At 46.6% G+C, this 22,289-nt stretch overlaps 1 protein-coding gene across 1 annotated transcript in view; it reads right to left on the bottom strand.

Annotated features, from left to right (window-relative positions):
* The window catches only part of CETP (cholesteryl ester transfer protein), a gene marked incomplete at its 3' end in the record, with an annotated part of 36,242 nt that extends 17,616 nt beyond the window's left edge, over nt 1-18,626 (bottom strand). Inside the window, 2 exon segments of the mRNA XM_088471937.1 lie at nt 7,895-8,009; nt 18,499-18,626. Of these exon segments, the coding sequence (XP_088328063.1) occupies nt 7,895-8,009; nt 18,499-18,619 (236 nt within the window).
* Nucleotides 18,627-22,289: the final 3,663 nt, after the last annotated feature.

The raw sequence follows: 22,289 nt of genomic DNA, 5'->3' as shown, positions 1-22,289 counted from the left end.
CATTTCCCAGCCTGGAGACTGCCCGTCTCTCTCTCCCCATGTTACACCGCTCCTCTGGGCACCAGATTAGGGATGGAAATCGGAAGCCCACCATCAAATGATGGCTGGGCTTCCACCATTGAAACTTTCGATGCGATGGTAAGTAACCATCGCATCAAGAGAATTAAATGGAAAAAACTATGATTTGCGCATGTGCAATACCCCTGCAGCATGGGTGGCAGGGGGTGGGATCGGGGACGCGGCCCAGACCAGTTACATACTGTGTGTAGTCACTGTAGCGTATGGCTGCTGCGCTGTGCTGCAGGGAGGGACCATGTACACATAGGGCCATATAACACCCGCCGGTTTTCACATGCAGTAAATTTCATTAAGTATGTAAACGGATGGGTCCTTTCAAGCAGCACGGACAAGGCACGGTCTCCGTGTTACAGCCGGGAATATCCACTGACAAGAATGGCGCCGTGTCCTTGCCCTCAGTTCGAGTCAGTGAAGCACAATTTACAATGTTTCCTTTCACACACACCGGCTTTTTCAGAGCTTGTAGCCGCACACAACTCCATCTGCTGCTGCGCATGACTACTACAAACCACAGCATTAAAAACGGCTCAACGCCGTTGCATGTGAAAGGAACTGATTGTAGGCAAGAAAATGGGCAGCTCTGGACAGCTATTTGCCGGCCAGTGAAAATGGCAAGTGTGAAATAGCCCATACACACAGTCCGGCATGCCCAGCACAGGTGAGGAGGCTGCTGCAGTCCCTGTACTACAAGGTGTTGGGGAAGTGTGTTACAGGCACTTCAGTCAGCCAGGAGTAGAGACAGCCACTGCTCTACAAGCCACCATCAGAACACCATTGAATGATTACCATTTGATGGTGGCAATCATCAGAACACCACCACCTAATGGTAAAACCACTACCATCTGAACCAAAAACATCCATCAGATTCCGATGTCCATCCCTACGCTGTCACAGGAAGGGCAGCGATGCTACTAGGAGAGGGTCACACTGCCGCCGGCTGTCACCGGGATGCTGCAGACTACTCTGGTGCTGAGCAAGAGGCAGCTCCAGTTCTCGGTAATTACATGGCAGGGGTGTATGTGTGTTTGTGACTGTTCCCAGGTGTGGGGCAGGAGGGAGGGTGGGGAGCACTATGCAGCTCCTGCTGGATGTAGGAGCAGGGCTGTTACATTGGACCTGCCAGGGGAAGGGGAAAGTGCCCTAGTAGGCCTTTATGGAGGGGAACAGGTCCATTTAAACTGAAATAGAGTTTAGTTGTATAGCAGCAAACCAGACTCCTCCAACTGTCACCCTCTGCCTACCACTGTCACTCACAGTCTCTGCTCGTCAGCCATGGTCTCTTGCTGTCAGCCACAGTCTCACGCTGTCTTTCACTGCTTTTCTTTGTCATCCTCTGCCCCCCCCCCCCCTGGTCACCCACTGCTTCCTCCTGCCTTCCCCTGTCACACTCTGCCATCCACTACCTCTCCCTGCCATCCACTGCCTCTTCCTGCCACCCACTGTCTCTCTCTGTGACAATCTGCCATACACTGCCTCTCCCTGAAATGCATGGCCTCTGTCTCCCTCTGCCTCCCCATGCCACTGTCTCTCCCCCTGTCACCCACTGCCTCCTTCTGCCTTCCACTGTCACCCTCTACCACCCACTTCCTTTCCCTGTCACCCATGGCCTCTCTGTCATCCTTTGCTTTCCCCTGCCACTACCTCTCCCACTGTCACCCTCTGTCACTCCTGCCACCCATGGTCTCTAGTTGTCACTCACTGCCTGCCCCTGTCCCCCATTGCTTTTCTCTGTCACCCTCTGCCTCCCCTGGGCACTCACTGCTTCTGTCACACTCTGCCCTCCATTGCCTCTCCTTGTCACCCTCTGCCACTTCCTGTGACAATCTGCCATACGCTGCCTCTCCCTGAAACGCATGGCCTCTGTCTCCCCATGCAATTGCCTCTCCCCCTGACACCCACTGCCTCCCCACCACCCACTGCCTCCTCCCGCCTCTCCCTGTCACCCACTGCTTCTCCCTGTCACAGTCTGCCACCCACTGCCTCCCTGTAACTCATGGCCTCTCTCTGTCACTCTCTGCCTCCCCCCCTGCCACTGCCTCTCCTGCTGGCACCTTCTGCCTCTCCCCACCACCCACTGCCTCTCTGCATGGGCCAGAAGAGGGGGGGGCCAAAGCATATTTTTGCACCTGGACCCGCCACTCTCAAGTTCCGACACTGTGCTAGTGTTATACATTCATAAGTGTTGTCAGTTCAGCCGAACAAAGCTTGGTGTCAGATAGGCATCTTTAATTCTGTTGTTTATCAAGCTTGAATGAGCAGCATGGTGGCACAATGGTTCTTGGGATCAATTCCCATCTACACGGAGTTTGTATGATCCTACTGTGTTTGTGTGGGCTTCCTCTGGGTATCCCAGTGTCCTCCCACAACCCAAAAAATATTCTTCAAGGTTAATTGGGTAACAAAATAATAATAATAATAATAATCCTTTTGTGTATACGTGTCCATGTCTTAGGGAATAAATAATTGTAAGCTTCACTGGGGCAGGGATTTAGATGAATGACTACATATTTTCTGCACACTGCTTCGTGGTACAGTATGTGTCAGCTATATAAATAATTGCTCCTGTGTGACATGGAAGGTGTGTCCTCTGTTCACTTCAATGTGTTGAGCCTTTCTAGCTGGAAAAGCCCTAGGATTCAAAGTACGGGCGACGGGTCAGTCTCCTATGATAAAATTAATTATGTAGAATGTTAAGCTGCTATCCCTAGTGTCAATAAAGAAGAACAAACAAATGGCAATTACATGGCAGTCATTTCAGTGCATGTTTCTCACAGGACTTATGCAGTATAGCACAGGCTCCGCCTCCTGCTGACATCTACATATAACCAGAAACATTTCAGGACTCCTCAGTGAAGTACAGGATATCCTGGTCCGCTAGTAAAAAGACTGACTCAATAAAATGATCAGCTGCATTGGGGAAATTCTTAAGATACACCCTGCCCTGCAGGACAATGAGCCATTCAGAATGTAAAAAAAAGACTTCTTGACAATTGTAATACAAAAAAAAAATTATATTTATTTAAAAGATAGTAGTGCATTGGGATTCTTAATTGAATTTGCAAATCAATGTAATGTGCCAACCTAAAATGTGAGCACAAGGATGTGACTCTGTACCTTGTCATTGGTCTGCCCCTTGTTTACAGTCATGGTATAAAGAGCCGCAGAGGGACCGCAAGAAATTGCACCATGAAGCATACCACGGGCCTTCGACTTTTTTCTGCCAGGTATTTTGCCCCTGATTCAGAGTTGAGCACTATGGTGACTTTGAATTTCACGCAGTTGAGCGATTATCAGAGGCCTACATATGCATCACAGCCGTATTGCGCACATGCGGTGAATTAATTACGATCAAGCTCACTCAGAGGATTCACTAGCAATTGATTGATTGACAGGAAGAAACTGTTTTGTGGGGGCTTACAGGGCGTTCCGTAGCCGCGTCTGTACCGTTTGTCCAGGGCGTGTACTAGCTAGCGACTGCAATCGCATATGCAGAGAACAAAGCTCCAACCTCTCAGTTACCGCGGCCATTCTGAGTGACCACAGACTCACTTGCCGAGTCGAAGTTTTCAGGATCTGCGTCTAATGCTGCGTATGCAGTTGCAGGCATCTGCGAGGGCTCCGGTGGGCGTCTCAATACAAATTCCAGCGACTGATGCGTTAACATACATTAGCCATTGCTAAGCGGAAAAATTCGCAAATGCGTTTGCAATAAAGTACGACTCTTAATCAGGCCCTTTGTTACATATGGATTGTTAACAAAAAAAGATTTCTATCTTTTATTTCCTGTGTTATACATTTACAAATAAATCAAAAAAGTACAGCTTAGAGGAGAGAAGGTGCAGAGGTAGAAACATTTAAATAGTCCCAAAAAGTCCGAAAGATTCGTAAATTTAAAAAATGCCACGATTCACGGGTCAATGGTGAGAGGGTAGAGCCAATATGCCAGGGTGCGGGGCTTATTGACATGGTGCCTGGTCCCGTTCCCATCTACAACATGCAGCTGCTTGCAAGGTAAGTGTGTGACTGTGTGTGGGATATATATATATAGTAGTAATGAGTCCGTCTCTCCCTGTACCAAGCTTTATAGAGCGCTGGGTGCCCGCACAACGTGTAATGTAGAGGATCCAAAGGTGCAGTACTCCAGTCATATAAAAATACACTCAGGCGGCAGTAATATTAACTGCCGCCTGAGTGTATTTTTATATGACTGGAGTGCTGCACCTTTGGATTCTTTCTCTCTCTCTCTATACATACATACATACATATATATGTATGTGTATGTCGGTGTATAATATATATATATATTATTTTTTTTTTGTGACAAGAAATCACATATACCGGATAAAAGTCCAACACTCTTTATTACCAGTACGGGCAGGTTACAGCTTCATACACCAGACTTGCAATTCAGGTTACTTAGGCAGTTCTCCAAACAGCATATGTTAAAGCGCCACAGGTTCACATCAGCTTATAGTTGCACAGGAATATATCAGTACATCGGAATCAGTATGACATACTGCCGGACCTAAGCCCAGTGGATGAAATACCAATGCCGGAAGTCCGGCAGATGAAGATCCCGACGGCGCATGGTAAGTATCCTAACCCTCCCTTAGGGGTGCATAACCGTAACCGCCCCCAGGGGTGCCTAAACCTAACACCCCCTCCCCACTCCCTAAACCTAACCCTCCCGGGGGGAGGCCTAACCCAACGTCCCCCCGGGAGTCCCTAAACCTAACATTCCCCCCACGCGGCTAACAGGTCCCGACACCCGGCTTACCTACGTTCGGGTGTGCCGGGCATCGGGATTTCAGCGTGGGGCTGATGATGGGTGTCGGTATTTAGACGCATATCATTAGTCCCATGCCGGGATTTCACAGTCGGGAAGCTGGCGGTCGGCATTTCAACCGCCGGCTTCCTGACTACATCAGCATATCAGCAGCAGCAGCAGTTCATACCACAGGAACAGTGGCCCTGACATCCCACACCCCCTTCTGGATGCTAGTCACCGTCAGCAGGGGCGCCGAGAGGGGGGGGTTCAATTTACCCGGGCCCCCCCTTCCTTCCTCCCTCGCAGCAGCCCAGCACACAGCGTGTGCTGGGATGCAGCGGGAGATTGCTTGTGGTTGCTAAGCAGCAGCCACAGCAAGCTCCTAAGCTTGAGGGGGGGAGCGATCACACTGATCGCGCCCCCCATAGCTTTGCGCCAGGCTGAGGGGCTCACAGCGCCCCCTCCCCAGCGCGCAGCGCCGCTACCCGCGCTGCAAAAGGTTTTTTCTTAAGGGGGCGTGGCCACACCTCCCGCGATTAGGCCACGCCCCCTCTTTACCGGGGCCCGGCGGCGCTCTCTACGCCCCTGACCGTCAGAAGCAACAGTCTGTGCTCTGCACATATTCTTAAAGGCTGATTACAGGTGCAGCTTAATTAGATGACAACTGATTGAAGCAACACCTGAACTGGATCCTTCAGTCCTGCTGCTTTTACTCTGCCAAACCAGGGATATCTGGACATTCCACATTCACTTAATGTGGAATTATGCTGACCCTGCCACAATATATATACATGTTTTGATAAAAGAGCCAACGCTCTGAAACGTTGACTATATATCCTGGCTGTGCCTGTTATTTATTAGAAGTCCTGTTGAGACCCTGAGTGCCATCCTTTCACTATACTGTATACTATATCTATCTGCTGGAGAGGCACCTGGGCATGCTGTGGAGGCTGGGGTGAGCGCCGGACTGTCTCTATTACATTATATATATATATATATAATTATACACACACACACACACACACATATACATACACTAGAAACCTCTCCCCCTTTAAAATCCTGTGTTTTAATTATGTCGTGGGGTAGTGGGCTGCCCTGGGCAAACGCAAACAACTCCAGGATACTCAAATACTATTCCAAGCGGCTGGGATAACCACCTGAGATTCAGGAGCCTCCCACCATTCCGGGAGAGTAGACAAGTCTGGTATAGTTGAGACTTAAGGTGCATGCACACGTTCAATCATTCAAAAAATCGTTCAGTTTCTGAGTTATAACGATGAACAATAATCATTCAAGCGCGCTCCCATTTGTAGTTATCGTTCATCGTCCATTTCATACTGTCCAACATAATGATTTTCATTAAGGGAAGGAACATTTTTCGTTCATCGTTGTAAAAATCGTTCATTACACTTAAAAAATCGTTCACTTTTTCGAGGGAAAATCTGACAGAAAATAGTTGGTTACAAGATCGTTACGTGTGTATGCACCTTTAGATATAAAGTATTAATGTAAGAAACGGGGTGAACTCACTAAAAAAAAAAAAAGAAAAAAGGACTGTATTGGCAGAGGGTGAAACTGCTGCTGGGCCCACACAGAGCCATAGGGAGAGGTGTGTGAGCAGTGCCGTCGCCCTGGGTGCAGGGCCCTGGGGTGACCCCATCGCTGCCCCATGGCCCCTGCATCTGGCTAGCAGGGTACCTAGAACAGCATCCAGCAGTGTGTAGAGCCGCCTGGAGCGGCCAGGCAGCTCTCCACTTTCTACTGCCAGCGGCCCAGTCACCTCATGTTATGGGTTCGGCGGCGGGGTCAGCACACGGCAGAAGTGTCCCCTGCTCCTCCACTGGGCCCATAACTGGGGTGGGTCCCACCTTATTTGTTGATGCAGACAAATTCCCATCTCCTCCAGCCTAGTGAAGTTCACTCTAGTGATTTGGCCATGGCTGCTGATCGTTGCCAATGGGAAACATGTGACTGGATAACAGAGCAGGTGACTACCTATTTATTTCTATAACAAATAAATAAAAATATGAGCGCTATGTATATCAATAAATAGTGGCACCTGTAAGAAAATACATAGGTTAGTAACTTATGTTTATAGCTCCTTTAGGGAGAATGTAGTTTGAGGTGAGACCCGGTCCGGGGTCGCTATTGCCGTGTTGCTGTAAGCCCTCACTGTCCCTACCTTGTCCCACCAGTGGACGCTCCTTGCGGTATGAGTCCAGGCGGTGATGGTAGTTGGTGGAGCTGAGTCTGGCCTTGACTCCTGCTCCACGTGTGCCGCTGGCGTCCGGTCGGGTGCGGCCGCGGGTGATCACGTCAGCGGGATACAGCAGACAATTGCGGATGGCTTTGTAGCCAGTATGCCTCAATGCCGGGTGTGAGTCACCTACTGCCTCCAACGCGTTTCATGCCCTCAAGCACTTTTTCAAGGATCTTGCCGTGGAGCAGGAGTCAAGAGACTCAGCTCCACCAACTACCATCACCGCCTGGACTCATACCGCAAGGAGCGCCCACTGGTGGGACAAGGTAGGGACAGTCAGGGCTGGCAGCAACACGGCAATAGCGACCCCGGACCGGGTCTCACATCAAACTACATTCTTCCTAAAGGAGCTATAAACATAAGTTACTAACCTATGTATTTTCTTACAGGTGCCACTATTTATTTATATACATAGCGCTCATATTTTTATTTATTTTTTATGCTTGAATTTCAATGAGCTGCTTAGAAAACTTAGCGCAGTGATACACAATATCTTTTAGTGATTTCTATTACAGCAGAGATCTATTAGTGGGCACTTCAATAAGCCAGAAATTTTCTGCTTCATGTACATGAGGACTTTACAAAATTTTGACATTGAAATGTATAATTCTGCCCCTGGCTAAATAGATGTTTAAATCATGATAATAGTTGATCAAATGCATAAATCACAGTTTGAGACTTGAGCATAAAGCTTTTTAGAGCAGAAACTGTATAATACATAGAGACACATCTATTTGGATCATCATATTTTCCTTTATTGTACACACGACAAAATAAGTCCTTACTTGGTCAAACCATAGTTTACTGCGCCCAGAAAGCTGACAGCCTTCTCTCCATTGATGTCAGGAAAAGAAGCATGCCTGAATGCAGCCTGGATAACTTCTGTTGTCTTCTCATTCACTAAAATAGATTATGATGTAGTGGTCAGCCAGATATAAAATAAAAAGCAAACCCTTCCTATATTACACACTGCAATTTGCTGCCCAGGTGTGGGCTGGCTATCCAGCCAGTTATTTATACCAGTGAGCTTAATGAAAACACTGGTATTCACCATGGACCCTGTAAGATAGTAATGGACCTTGCCACAAGGAACCCACAGGTTGCAGCCACCAGGCTCAACCTGTTAGACAACTGCTGTTCTTTTTAATAGAGGATGCCCAAAAACATCCTGAAATCCCAGCTGTTAGTCCAGTGCCAAAATCAGCAACTGGTCAAGGTCTGGGAGCAAAGGTTCATAAATGGTCAGGACAAGCTGGGTCAGTGCACAGAAATCAGGGCCTGTTTTTGATTTGGGAATAAACCAAGAAAGTGCAAGTAACTGTGCACCTGGACAAACCATGTAGCAATGCAAGGGGTGCAAATACATAGATTTCTTGGCATCATAGTTGCCTACACTCCAGGGAATGGCCGGGAGGTTCCCGACCACCTGGAAAAGCGGGGAAGTCTCCCGGACTGGGCTATGACATAATTTGTGTTGATGAGGTCATGCCCCCACTCTGCCCCAATTCCACATCTTGTCCCCCGCTACGCCCCCTATGCTGCGCCACACCTATCCGCTATGCCGACCTGGCTACCCCCTCTCAGAGGAGGCAGCCAAAATGTCGGCAAGTATGCTTTGCATGCAGGGTAAATACTGGCTGCTGTTACATGTACACACAAATGCTGGACAGCTTTATAGTTACACTGCAATTTAGATGGCAGTTTGGACACCTCCCTCCCAAATCTAAATCTCTGCACATTTTACATCTGATCCACTGCAGTGCAGCATGGTTTTACCAAGATGCACAGTGCTACCACTTTTACACCAGAGCTAAAACCCGGGTTATTGTAGGGTTAACCCGGGTTGCTACTATGTGTAAAAGGGACCAGGGTTGGATTCCCGGGTCGAGTGACCCAGCAATCCAACCCAGGTAACTTGCAGGGTTTTACACGGGAACAACCCGTGAAACCCTGCAGTGTAAACAGGTACCCCGGGTCATTCGACCTGGGTCCCGTTTACAGCATGGGGACTTCCGGGTTTCTATGCGCTTGGAGATGATGTCATCTCCAAGCGCTGGGAGAAGTGTTCCACTGCACCTGTGTGCAGTGTGAACGGCGCCATTCCGGGAATAATCCGGATCGGCGCCGCAGTAGAAAAGGTCTGTCCTGGTTCTGACCCATTTTGGAACTGTGGGCCTGATTCAGAGCCACTCGCACGATGTGTATGAAAATTGCGTAGGCACTGCTACCGCACAGCAATGCAATAGCACGCCCAGTATTTCTTAGCGAGCGATCACATAGTGTATGCAGACACCCACCAGCCTGTTTAGATGCCAACTTGTGCACGTCATGTCCAGGAAGTGTATGCAACCATCGGTACATCGGATGCTATCGCAGTGCTTGAGGTTGTCCATACCCTGCCACAAGCACTGCGAGCACTTCAGTGTAAAAACAAGCCAGGTGACGTGTACTATGATGCTGTCTTATAATGATGCACACCTCTAAACCGCCGTTGAGATGCTCAGGCACGCCTGCGTTTGCACCTACACTCACCCGTTATTAATGGCCAGCCCCTGTTACCACCTACAAACGGCTTCTCCTGTCACTCACTCTGCTGGGTTGTCTATGCGCAGCGAGCGAATGCATTGTGAACTTTCACTAAGGTATGCACATGCGCACAATGCATACACAATGCATACACACTGCATACACACTGCAAACCATCAGCAGCAGTGAGAGTATGCATCTTAGCGAGCAGGTCTGAATGAGCTCCTGTGTTCCAGATCCCGAGTCAGACCCAGGATTTAGGTGTAAAAGCAGTTTGACTTGCATTTTCTTGATTTATTAAAGGTCCATTTTAAATCGATGTAAATCAATGAACATCGATGTTGTGATCAGAAAAAAGGTATGTGATATGCGCTCAGTTAACCAAAAGCCTTGTGCTGGGAGCTGCTAAGCACAAGAGAGACCCAAAATCTCTATTAGTAATGAATGGATATATAAAAAGCGTGCAAAGCGCTCACCTGTATGTATCCTATAAAATGAGCACCGTTCATATAATGTTTATGGTGTATTGGAGATATTACATGCATAACTGGATGAGGAGAGACAGTGATATGGTAACAAATATGTGATATTTATTGAACTAAAAAGGGAACAGTGAAACTAGTGCGCCTGCGTGACCTACAGGTCATGAATGCGGACAAAAGTCCTGGCGTTCGGCAGAAGGAGCCGGACAGGGGAGGAGGGATCCTAAAGGATCTGAAGATGGTGAATGCTCCCACAGTCAAGCTCTGAAAATATAATTTTTTCAGAGCTTGATGAATTCTGGGCCTGATTCAGAGCCGCTAGCTCTGACAGAGCGCTTGCTCTGAATCAGGGCCGGGCTTTTTTTTTTTGGGAGCGGCCTCTTGGCCGCTCGCATAGCTGTGGGTGACCACCCACAGCTATTGCGAGCGGCCAGGATGATGGTCACGATGGTCAAGACCATTGCGACCATCAGGCTTGCGACGAGACCCTTGTGGTAGGGTATCGCCCATCGCAAGCCCCAGAGAACTTTCGGCTCTAACAGAGCCGGAAGCTCTCCACTGACATCACTTGTGATGTCAGTGGGGCCGCCCCCAAACGGCAGGCGTTCTCATGAGAACGCCTCCGTTTGGGCAGCCACCCCCCCGGCCCGCCCACCAAACGGGGCGAGCTGTCATGAGAACGCCTCCGTTTGGGCTGCCACCCCCCCGGCCCGCCCCCTTTGGTGCGAGACCCGGAGCAACGGAGTGCCCGTCGCTAGCCGGGTCTCGTGCATGCGTACGAGCCGGCTCCGTCGTGCGCATGCCCAGTGGCCAAACATCGACCCGGTTGCGAGCGCTCTGTGCTCGCGACCGGGTCTGAATCAGGCCCTCTGTCCCCATACTAGTGTATGGGGACAGCGTGTCATTCCGAGAGAGAAAGGTAAGCAGCAGATATCTGTAATACTTGAGTACAGGGCCGTTAAGGGGGGGGGGGGCGACAGGGGTGATCGTCCCTGGGCCCCCACACACGGATGGGCCCCCACTAGCAGCAGTGCAGCCTGCACCCGCGCTAGTGTCCCCGCCGCTAGTGTAGTGTAGACTGCAGTGAGCGCGGCCACATAACACAGTTCCAAACACACAGCCGCCAGCGGCAGTCTGTTTTTTAGAGCAGCCGATGAGAGTCAGACAGACTCTCATTGGCTGCTGCATCAACGGAGGGAGCCGGCTGGAGCTCACTCATGAGCTCAGCCTTCCGGCTCCCCCCGCAGCGTGTGATGATGGGAGAGACGTCATGACGCTGACATCTCTCCCATAGTGCAGTGGAAGACCCGGGACTCGGAGCGGGCAGCGGCGGTCGCGTCAGGAGCCGGGATTCAGGTAAGTTGTGATTTATATTTTATTTTTTGTGTGTGTGTAAAGGGCACTGCATAGGGGGTCAACTACAGGGGACACTGCATGGGGGGGCCGCTACAGGGGATACTGCATAGGGGGGGCCGCTACAGGGGGCACTGCATAGGGGGGCTGCTTCATGGGGGCGCTACTAGGGTCAATGCATAGGGGGGATAACTACTGGCCCCACTGTATAGGGGGGACTACTACTGGGGGCACTATATAAGGGGCACTGCATAGGGGGGCCACTACTGGGTCTGGGGGCACTATATTAAGGGGCTCTACTGGGGGCACTGTATACGGGGACCACTACTGGGGGTATTATATTAGCACTGCATAGGGGGACCACTACTGGGGGCACTGCAAAAGGGGCATTACTACAGGGGGCACTGCATAGGGGGGACCATTACTGGGGGCACTGCATAAGGGGCACTGCTACTGGGGACATTGCATAAAGGGCCCCCACAGACCTTAATCCGGCCCTACTTGTGTATGAGGACAGCAGGCCATTCCAAGAGAGAAAGGTAAGCAGGAGATGTCTGTGATACTAGTGTACGGGGACAGCGGGCATTCCGAGAGAGAAAGGTAAGCAGGAGATATCTGTGATACTAGTGTATGGGGACAGTGGGCCATTCCGCCAGAGGAAGGTAAGCAGGAGATATCTGTGATACTAGTGTATGGGGACAGCGGGCCATTCCGAAAGAGAAAGGTAAGTAGGAGATATCTGTGATACTAGTGTATGGGGACAGCGGGCCATTCCAAGAGAGAAAGGTAAGCAGGTGATATCTGTGATACTAGTGTATGGGAACAGCGGGCCATTCCGAGAGAGAAAGGTAAGTAGGAGATATCTGTGATACTAGTGTATGGGGACAGCGGGCCATTCCGCCAGAGGAAGGTAAGCAGGAGATATCTGTGATACTAGTGTATGGGGACAGCGGGCCATTCTACCAGAGGAAGGTAAGCAGGTGATATCTGTGATACTAGTGTATGGGGACAGCGGGCCATTCCAAGAGAGAAAGGTAAGCAGGTGATATCTGTGATACTAGTGTATGGGGACAGCGGGCCATTCTACCAGACGAAGGTAAGCAGGTGATATCTGTGATACTAGCGTATGGGGACAGCGGGCCATTCCGAGAGAGGAAGGTAAGTAGGAGATATCTGTGATACTAGTGTACGGGGACAGCGGGCCATTCCGAGAGAGGAAGGTAAGTAGGAGATATCTGTAATATCTCCTGCTTTACCTTTTTCATGAATTGCCTGAAAACGTAATTTATTAAAAAGCAGGTGAAAATTTTCATTATCACCTGCTTTTATAGAAATTAAGTGATGATGAATAGACTCATTATGATTGCGCACCCCCCTAGATTTGCGCCAGGCTTAGGGCTGCAGCTGGTACCATGTAGAATATGGGATTAACCAATTGCTGTCTTATTAATTTTCTGTGTTTGTTTCAAAATACTGCCAAATATCACACTAACCTACTCCTCATCCATGACCTGGTCACGCACCTCCGTGCTCACACAATGCTGGTTGTTATGGCTAAATGACAGAATTGTTACCAGAAGTAATTACTATTTTATTACTCTCCTTTATGGCTAGGCTACACATACAATTTATATCATGCAATGTTATACCGCTTTGCCACCTAAGTCCTGGGTCTGATCCAAGATTTGGAACACAGTCAGACAGACCCCTTTTCCAATGCGGCACCATTCACACTGCACACGGATGTAGTGGAACACTTCTCCCGGCGCTTGCAGATTACATCATCTCCAAGTGCCGAGAAACCCGGAAGTCCCCATACTGTAAATGGGACTCGGGTCGCATGACCAGGACTACCCGTTTACACTGCAGGGTTACACGGGTCGTACCCGTGTTAGACCCTGCAAGCTACCCGTGTTGGTTTGCCAGCTTGACTTGGGAATTCAACTATTGCCCCTTTTAGACCTAGCAGCAACCTGGGTTAACCCTGCAAATACCTAGGTTTTAGCTGTGGTGTAATACCTCTTTTCCATTTGAATGCCGGTCACACCCAGGATAATGTTCACGCGCTCCTTCCGGGTGTGACCTGGCTGAGACTTCTTACAGACAGGCGGCCCGACCAGGCGACATCATCGGAATCACGTGGAAAGCCGGCACTTGGAGATGACCAGGGTTGAAATGCCGGGCCACTCGACCCGGCTTATTTCAACCCAGCCCTTTCACACTGCACAGTAACCTTGGTTGATGATGCTAGTGTAAAAGGGGTATCAGAAGAGTCATACAACTAAGGCCAGATTAAGCGGGGTGGGGGGCGGTCGTCCTGGGGCCCCCATAACTAGCACACGCACAGGGGGGTCTCTGAGTACTTAAAAACCCCATCAGATGGACAAATCCCCTCCCCTTACAGAGGGCAAAGTGGGGGCGGAGCCAATACGGCAAGCCCTCATATTATGTATGTGTATCTGTTAATTTGTATGTATGTGCTAGTGTGTGTATACTGTGTATGTATGTGTTATCGTGTAAATATGCATTTATGTGTATGTAATATATACGCTGTGTGTATATATATATTAGAACACCACCACTCTGAAAATCCTGCAATTTTTTATGTCCTTGTAGTGCGATATCCTTCAATCACTTTACATGAACTTCAGGTGATGCATTTCCTCCACAGAGTAAATAGAGATTAATCAATATTTGAGGAGATTCTAGGATGCTATCGCTCATTAAAATGAAAACACAACAGTCATTATTTTGCCTCTGGGCAATTAATCTAAAAAAATAAAAGCTTTGTGATAATATTGCTTTGTGTTTTCTCCACTAATTGATATCATGAGATTTAAAGTCAGACATTGCAAATTGCAATATAGCCCCAGTCTTAATGTTATATTATACATTTTTTCACTTTAACTATTGCCATGGCTCACATAACTTCACACTTACCATTGCTGGAGCTGCAGATCACATGCTGACAGGATTAAAAAACAGACACCTCTGCAACTCAGTATAAAATAACAGTATTAATAAATGTAATAAAAATGTAAACTTTTGTAGAACCTCCCGGGAAGCAGACATGTCAGTCACTATGTTCGTGAGATCAGATCTCACCAGGTTACAAAGGCTCTGTTTCTGCAGGCGCTACAACCGTTCCTTGGTTGTAAAATTGGAATTGGTATGAATGACTCGGCGCCGGCAGACAGACAGCAGTGAAAATCCCGACAGGGGATTTAGGTAAGTATAACTAACCCTACCTCCCCCCTAACCCTCCCTTAGGGGTGCCTAACACTAACCTCCCCTCCTAGTGCCTAACCCTCCCGTCCCCGCAGCCTAAACCTAAGCTTCCTGGGGGGGGTGCCTAACCCCCCCAGCCGCCCGGCTTATCTTCGATTGGTATGCCTAGCGTCGGGCTCCCGGTCGTAGGTATAATGAAAGGCATCGGGATTTTGACACCTGTCATTAGTACCCTGACGGGATTTGACAGTCGGGAAGCCAGCGGTCGGCATATCGACCGTCGGCTTCCTGACTGCATCCCATAACATTGTACAAGTACTTCTCTGTTATGTACTAGGTTTTAGATAGGTGATCATCAAATAGAGCCACATGTTTAGGGTAAACTGATATTTCTTCAATAATAATAGTAGTAACAGCATTTAGTGGAGCTAGACCAGGGTTAAGCAACCTTTGGCACTCCAGCTGCTGTGGAACTACACATCTCAGCATGCCCTGCCACTGTTTTAGCATGCTCTAACAGCAAAGCTGTGACAGGATATGCTGGGATGTGTAGTTCCACAGCAGCTGGAGTGCCATTGGTTGCCTACCTCTGACCTAGATGATCAGTGAAGGTTAGAAATGGCTTTACAAGTTGACTGTAAGGGGTTTATTTGCTAAAGTGAGAGTTTTTAGAAGTGGAGATGTTGTCCATAGAAACCAATCTACCTAGTTAAATGTTAGGTAGAATCTGATTGGTTGCTATGGACAACATCTCCATTTCTAAAAACTCTCACTTTAGTAAATATACTCCTAAGACTCATTAATAAATTGCTAAAATAATACAGTGAAGTGGTGTTAGTGGGGGGCTTGATGATGAAAAAGAATTATAAATAAAAGTCAACAAGCGTACCTCTAAAGCCTCACTAAAGGTGCCATCGCCACCCCTTTACCTCATTACCAGCTTAACCGATGATTTTTGTTTTTCAAAAGTGAACCTAACATTGTCAATTTAAATTTTTTTTTAATTTAGTTAGAAAAATAATTTTAAAATCCGGTGGTGGTATTGACTGGGGCAGTACACCTGTCAAACCGTAATGAAGGGTCCTAAGGCAAGTTCAGGGAGGACAGAAACCTCCTTGAGCATCAGCAAGCCCCTGTAACATGCCTCCCCTCCCCAGTGTTTATAGGTCCCCATTTCAATATTACCTCATCCCTCCCAGGAGCAGTTAATCCCGTAGTAATCACTACCCCCCAAAAAAAACAGCAACCCAGAACCCCCCAGCAAGCAATACACCCACCACCCTCTGTTCAAAGGTCCCCACTGAAGAATAAGCCCCTCCCTCAATGGCAGCAGACTAGAGAGTTAATAGAACCCACCCACCCAAGTGGTCTGTGTACTAAGCCCTGGAGAGAATAAAGTGGACGGAGATAAAGTACCTACCAATCAGCTCCTGTCACTTTAGAGCAGGGGTGGGCAATAAGTGGCCCTCCAGCTGTTGCTGAACTACACATCCCAGCATGCCTTGCAACAGTTTTAGCATGGCCAAATAGCAAAACTGAGTCAGGGCATGCTGGGATGTGTAGTTCTACAACAGCTGGGGGGCCGCTAATTGCCCACCCCTACTTTAGAGGCTGTGCTTGAAAAATTACAGGAGCTGATTAGTTGGCCCATCCACTTTATCACTTTCCAAGTCTTCCTGCTGTTCTCCTTGCACCGGACTTTACCCTTACCTTCTGAAACATGCACTTCAAAATGCCATTTGCACAGAATTCTGGTGCTAAAATTTGTCAGTGATGTTGTTAATAAAAGACCACTACATCACTGTCGAGGGTCCGGAGGAGATCCGTTCTGTGGGTGTGCAGAAAGGATCTCCTCTCAAAACACCAGGGGATGGAGAAGCAGACACGGTTGCATGGGATATGACAATGACAGTGAAAGTCTCAAGTCACCGTCCCAGGTCAGTGGTTAAATGGATTTGGTGCAACAATACAAAATATCTTTATTTGCACCTGGATACAAAAGCAGGCGCACTTATGTTAATCATTAAGGAGTGCTCTCTATGGGGTATATATACAAAGCAGTGGTAACCCCTTTTAATAACTTTAGTCAATTTACTAGACCAGTTTTCTGCAGAGAAATCACTGTTGTCTCATTTAGGGGCCCATTTATTAATGATGGCATTTGTAAGGCGATTTGGGCATGACATTACCTCCCATGATCACTTGCATAATGTGATCATAGCTCCGGAATGTATCATCCGGCACACGCGGGCTCCGAAAGGTGCCTGGAGTGCGGCGCATGCAGTCCCGCTGACTGGGCATGCGCGGCCGCCATTGCCGGAGAGGGTTCCAGGGAAATCATCTCCCGGCTAATTATGCAATGTGTAGCTCATAGGTTACAGCGGCTAACGGGATTGGAGGGATCGCAGCAGGTGTCGGATATATCAGATGCGGTCCCTCCCTCCCTCCTTCATACATCTGGGGGAAACTTAATATTTGCAATTAACACCCGATTAAACCGCAAATATACTATGATAAAAAAATCAAAAAGAAAGTAACAAAGCCATCTACCACAGTATCACATTTACGATGGGGGCTCTTGGGAGGGGACCCTGTTAACGCAGTAAGGGGAACTTTGATTAATTGCAGTGGCAACTTGTTTTGTATTGCTGTGATAAACGAAAAGGGGTGTGGATCAATAGAGCTACAGTAACAAGGTCGACATTCATTTGGTTGACACCAGAAGGTCAACATAGGAAAATGTCAACATGAAAAATATTAGTGCAGAATGTCGATACAAACATGGTCACATGTCTTGTTCTTTCTGACCCTAATCCTCAACCTCCGGTAAGTTCCTAACCCAACCAGTTGTCTGGAACCCAGCAAAAATAAATCACCTATACACCGAATTCTCTTACCAGACTGCAAACATTCACAGATGAGGTCATCCTGGCCCACAGATCCATGCAGTTATCAGTAAAAAACAGTTGCATTTGCACAAAAGTAGGGCTAAAACTTCACACCATTTGCACTGAATGTTTAACCTTTAGGGGTATATTTACTAAAGGTCGATTTTAGTCGATTTAAAATCAATCAAAATCGATTGTGTTTCTGGGGCTTAATCACACATTTACTAACAGACAATTTTTTATTTAGTTTTTTTAAGTATTAGTAAATGTGTGATTTAGCTTCAGAAACACATCGATTTTAAATTGATTCAAATCGTCCTTTAGTAAATATACCCCTTAAGGTGCGTACACACGTAACGATTTTTTTAAAGATTTAACTATAACGACATCGTTAAATAGTTTAAAAAAATCATTAATTTTTTGGGGGTGAACAATGAACGTCCAAGCGCGCTGCCGTTTGTAGTTCATCGTCCATTCTGACTGTCCAACATAACGATTTTCGTTCAGAAAATCGTTCATGTTGTACAGAATGAACGATGTCCATTCACTGTATGCATGATTAAAAAATCGTTCATGAAAATTGTTGACAAAATCGTTCAGTATTTTAGTAACTAACGATTTTATAAACTATTTTCGTTCACTTCGTTACAATCATTACATGTGTATGCACCGTTAGTCTCAAAATCTGCTTGTAGTAGAAGTCAATTTGTATGACCTCTATTTATTGCTGGCAGAGAAAACATAGCCTCATCACATTATTACTACCGGTAAATTTACTGACAGCTGGCATCACTGCCTTGCTTGTAGCTTACCAAAGGCTCCGATAACTATATCTGGCAGTATGTTTTCTTGTTCAGCTTTGTATGAGAAATAGAAGATGGAAAGTTTCTCTAGGATGAGGCAAGCACTTACACACCAAGGCGGCTGGCTTCGTCACTCTGCAGACTATCCCCGTCTCCTGAGGGGATGATGGCTCAAAGTCACAGGCTGATGAAATTCTCAGAAAGCAGGAGAGAAGGATTACACGCCACATTGTAACAGTCCTGCAAAGCTCTGAGAGTTCTTTGTAGGGAGCTGTACTTCTTATAATCCCAAAAAGTTACTCTATGTACAGGAAACTACACATTTCCAGAGTATCCCCAACTTCCTTTCTGTGTACAAATGGGTCAGTGTTTTTATCTTTTCCTACAATTGCTGGAAATGCCATAAAAATATATAAATCACTCAGGCCACTAAAGATTAGCAGCCATGCCAGCCTAATAACCCCACTGGAAGGTTTATTATAAGGCATTCCTAGGACTTGAGTGAACTTTGAAAATGTTTCCATAATGTCCTTAAAAAAACAGAATAGTGTAACAGAATTCTTAAAAGCATATTATGCAATGTATACACATTCTGTCCAATCAGACTTGGATTTACATCCTACACCATCAAGTGAGGGGGAATATATCCACATCTGATGGACAGGATAGAGGAAAACTAACAGTTACCCATCACCAGGAGTACCAAGAGAGGGATGGGTACAGCTCACCCAGACCTGCTAGGATGCATTGGTCAGTCTCTGAGATTATTGGCCATGCCCCCCTAGCTGCTGCAGCACTGGGACCAATCTGATGTCTCAGCAGCAACCCTGCCTATCACAATCTCTAATATACCATTCCTAAAATATAGGAGGTATTACGGTGCATATATTACATACATATCTATTTGACGGTGTATATAGTCTGTACAGCAATGTTTGGTACTAATGCTATGGTCAGTCATTGTGTATTGTACGCATGCTCCAATAGTGTTATTGTGAAGTTTTTCAGTTACGCTGTACATTGCAGAAACTTTGTGCTACCAGCTACCTTATTAAAACATAAAAATAACAGGGGTATATAACACACAAAAATACAACAGACGAAACTGCTGTGAAATTTAGAGCAAACTTTTCTCCTGTCTGGTGCAATGGTGACACTTACAACCAAATCATCTGGCAAAATATAAAAAATCGTGCAGCTAATTGTGGAATAAAGCAGATTAGTGGAACAATTTTGAAAAGGTAAATTGTGTCATTCTAATTTTAGCTATTATAGCGGTCAGCTTCCACTTATTCTTCAATTTGTTGATGCCATGGATGAGTTTACCTATGAGTGATGTGACTTACCTTGCTATGGCAGCAGTAGAGGAGAGGGGTATGCCTAGAACTGGCACTAGTGTCCATGAGTTATTGAATAGAGATGTCCTCATACACCTAGCCACAATAAGCCATGCAGCACTAGACGCTGTGAGCAGCCAGTTCCTGCGCAACTGATTGCTCTGAGTTTTGATCACCGAAAGATGCACCATGAGACTGCACTGATACATGTATATCTGCAACTGAATCTGTATGAGGCACAATGGAACTTGGCATTACAAAAAGCCACAGCATCGTAGGCACTTCCTATACAGATTCAGTCACACTCAGTTATATCAAATGAATGCAGTCGCTCTGCATAACAGGCATTTTCGGGCAAAAGGCACTTGGCGCTAGCAGGGTCACTCTGAACCTGGAGCACAGAGAGGGGCTGTTCGGCGCAACTGCAGCAACGTGTGACGACATCTCTGTGAGTGCAGATGGGCTGCCTATGGTTCTCCAGCTAATGTACTGAACAAAAGTTTGTTCTCCCCTCTATGTACCGTAAGCCTCAATGTTATAGTACACATTGTGCTATTCAGGCCATGCGTTGTATTGGTGCAGTATTTGGGGTTATATTATAACACAGGACTTAGCATTGAGGTGACCTTGTTCTTTGTGTCTGAACGACAATCCCATTTTTTGTTCTAAATTGTCCACATGTGAGATGATTTACTAGTATATGCTGGAACTTCTCTCACGACACTGCCCGTCAAATAGATAAGGTAATACAGGGGGAGATTTATCAAATCATGGAGCTAAATTATCAACCAATAAAAGTGAGAAGTTGCTCATAGCAACCAATCAGCTTTTAACACTTTTTCCAGCACTGTCTGTAAAAAGTGTTAAAAGCTGATTGGTTGCTATGAGTAACTTCTCACTTATCTATATTGATAGATCTCCCCGACTGATCATTTCTTCATATCAAATGTTATACTGCAAAACAGTCTTCAAGCTGGAAACTAATACTGTCAAAACAGGGGTTATGTTTGCAGTTGTCTTAGAATATGCAGTAATTAATAGGTCACTGTCCAGTTCTCTACTTTTTAGAATTTAGGAAGTGGACTACAAAAAAAATAAATGTAACAGGACTAACATGTGAATACCAATTAATAAGACCCACCGTAACCTTATTGACTGCTGTGTCTGGGTCTCTAAGTCCCAACACTGTAGAAGAAATTGATTTCTTGCAGGGAGATCTAATGGGAATGACATCTGTCTCTGAAACACAGCTGAGGCTGCTGTTATTTAATACTGTTCAGCTACGTTTGCTAGGACACAATCTGTCCTGAAAGACTATCCTGGGAGCACAGTAGCCTAATGGCAATTATAGAAATGAGTAAAACAAAAAGGGGGTTAAAATGTCAATAAATTCCCTGGGTTTTAGGGGAGTACTGAATTTGGTTATCTGATCCCCCCTACAGTTAAAGCATAGGATAATGGGAAATTATCAGGATAAAAATTGGGGAGACCAGTAAAGAAATTGGGATTGAAGTGATAAGATAGGTAGAATAATGCAGAAGAGGTCTGAAAAATTGTTCCCCCCTAGATGCAGAATAACGGCTGTGTAACAGTCACATAGTGCAGCAGTCCTCAAGGCTCCCCCAACAGTTCAGGTTTTCGAGATATCCTTAAGCACAGGAGCTTAAATCAAAATGACCGAGGGAAATTAAAATCGCCTGTGCTGAACCATGGATGTCTCTAAAACCTGAACTGATGGGGAGCCTTGAACACCTCTGACATATAGGGTAGTTGGGAATTCCCCTATCAATCTAGCTTTCCTAATGAAGTTACTATTGTCAAGGCAGACTGTATGTCCTAGCAGTGCAAAACACTGGGCTCCCACAGTGACCTGTACACAAGGGCCCTCATTCAGAGACACTCGCGAGCGCTGTGCACAATCCCAGCAAGCGGGCAGCGAGCGGGTCTGAATCAGGGCCATGGTGTTTCATTTGAGAACGGTTTAGCAATTGGGTGGCCAGGAAGGAGCCTATTGTTTCTCACTACTTCAGTGGAACTCAAGATGTCATTGTCAAGTTTCAAGCAAGGTGAGGTGCACTGCAGCACAAAAGCTTTTACAGTACAGTCAGCTGTCAATTAACTATATTTAGTAAATCCATGAGCAGCAATAGTAAACCGCTAATGGGAACGGTGTTCTGTACAAGGAACAGAAGGCCTCAAAAAGATTGCTTCACTTCAATTAAAGTGTTTTAATTGTTTTAACACTTCCCAACTGAAGTACCATTTTTTAAACACCAACAATTGAAAAGCTTTCCATGTGATATAGTGAACACCGATTTAAAAATGAATAGTTGATACATTTTCTAGCAAGGCCCAATGCCCCCATTGGAGTCAGTCATTTCTACACTACCCAAATATTCAGCTTCTCCCAGTACAAGGAACTCGTGACACTCATGGGGTCCAGAGACAGACTAGACACAGTCATTACAATGGGCTCAACAGTTGCACATTCACATCAGATTTAGGATTGTAGTAAATACACACTGCAGACTGCAAAGGCAAAAAAGTACTTTTAAAGACAATA

This window comes from Taudactylus pleione, unplaced genomic scaffold (genome assembly GCF_031769625.1).
Source record: "Taudactylus pleione unplaced genomic scaffold, aTauple2 ptg000117l, whole genome shotgun sequence".
In the NCBI taxonomy this organism is placed as follows: Eukaryota; Metazoa; Chordata; class Amphibia; order Anura; family Myobatrachidae; genus Taudactylus; species Taudactylus pleione.
This window is presented reverse-complemented; position numbering and strand designations above follow the sequence as displayed.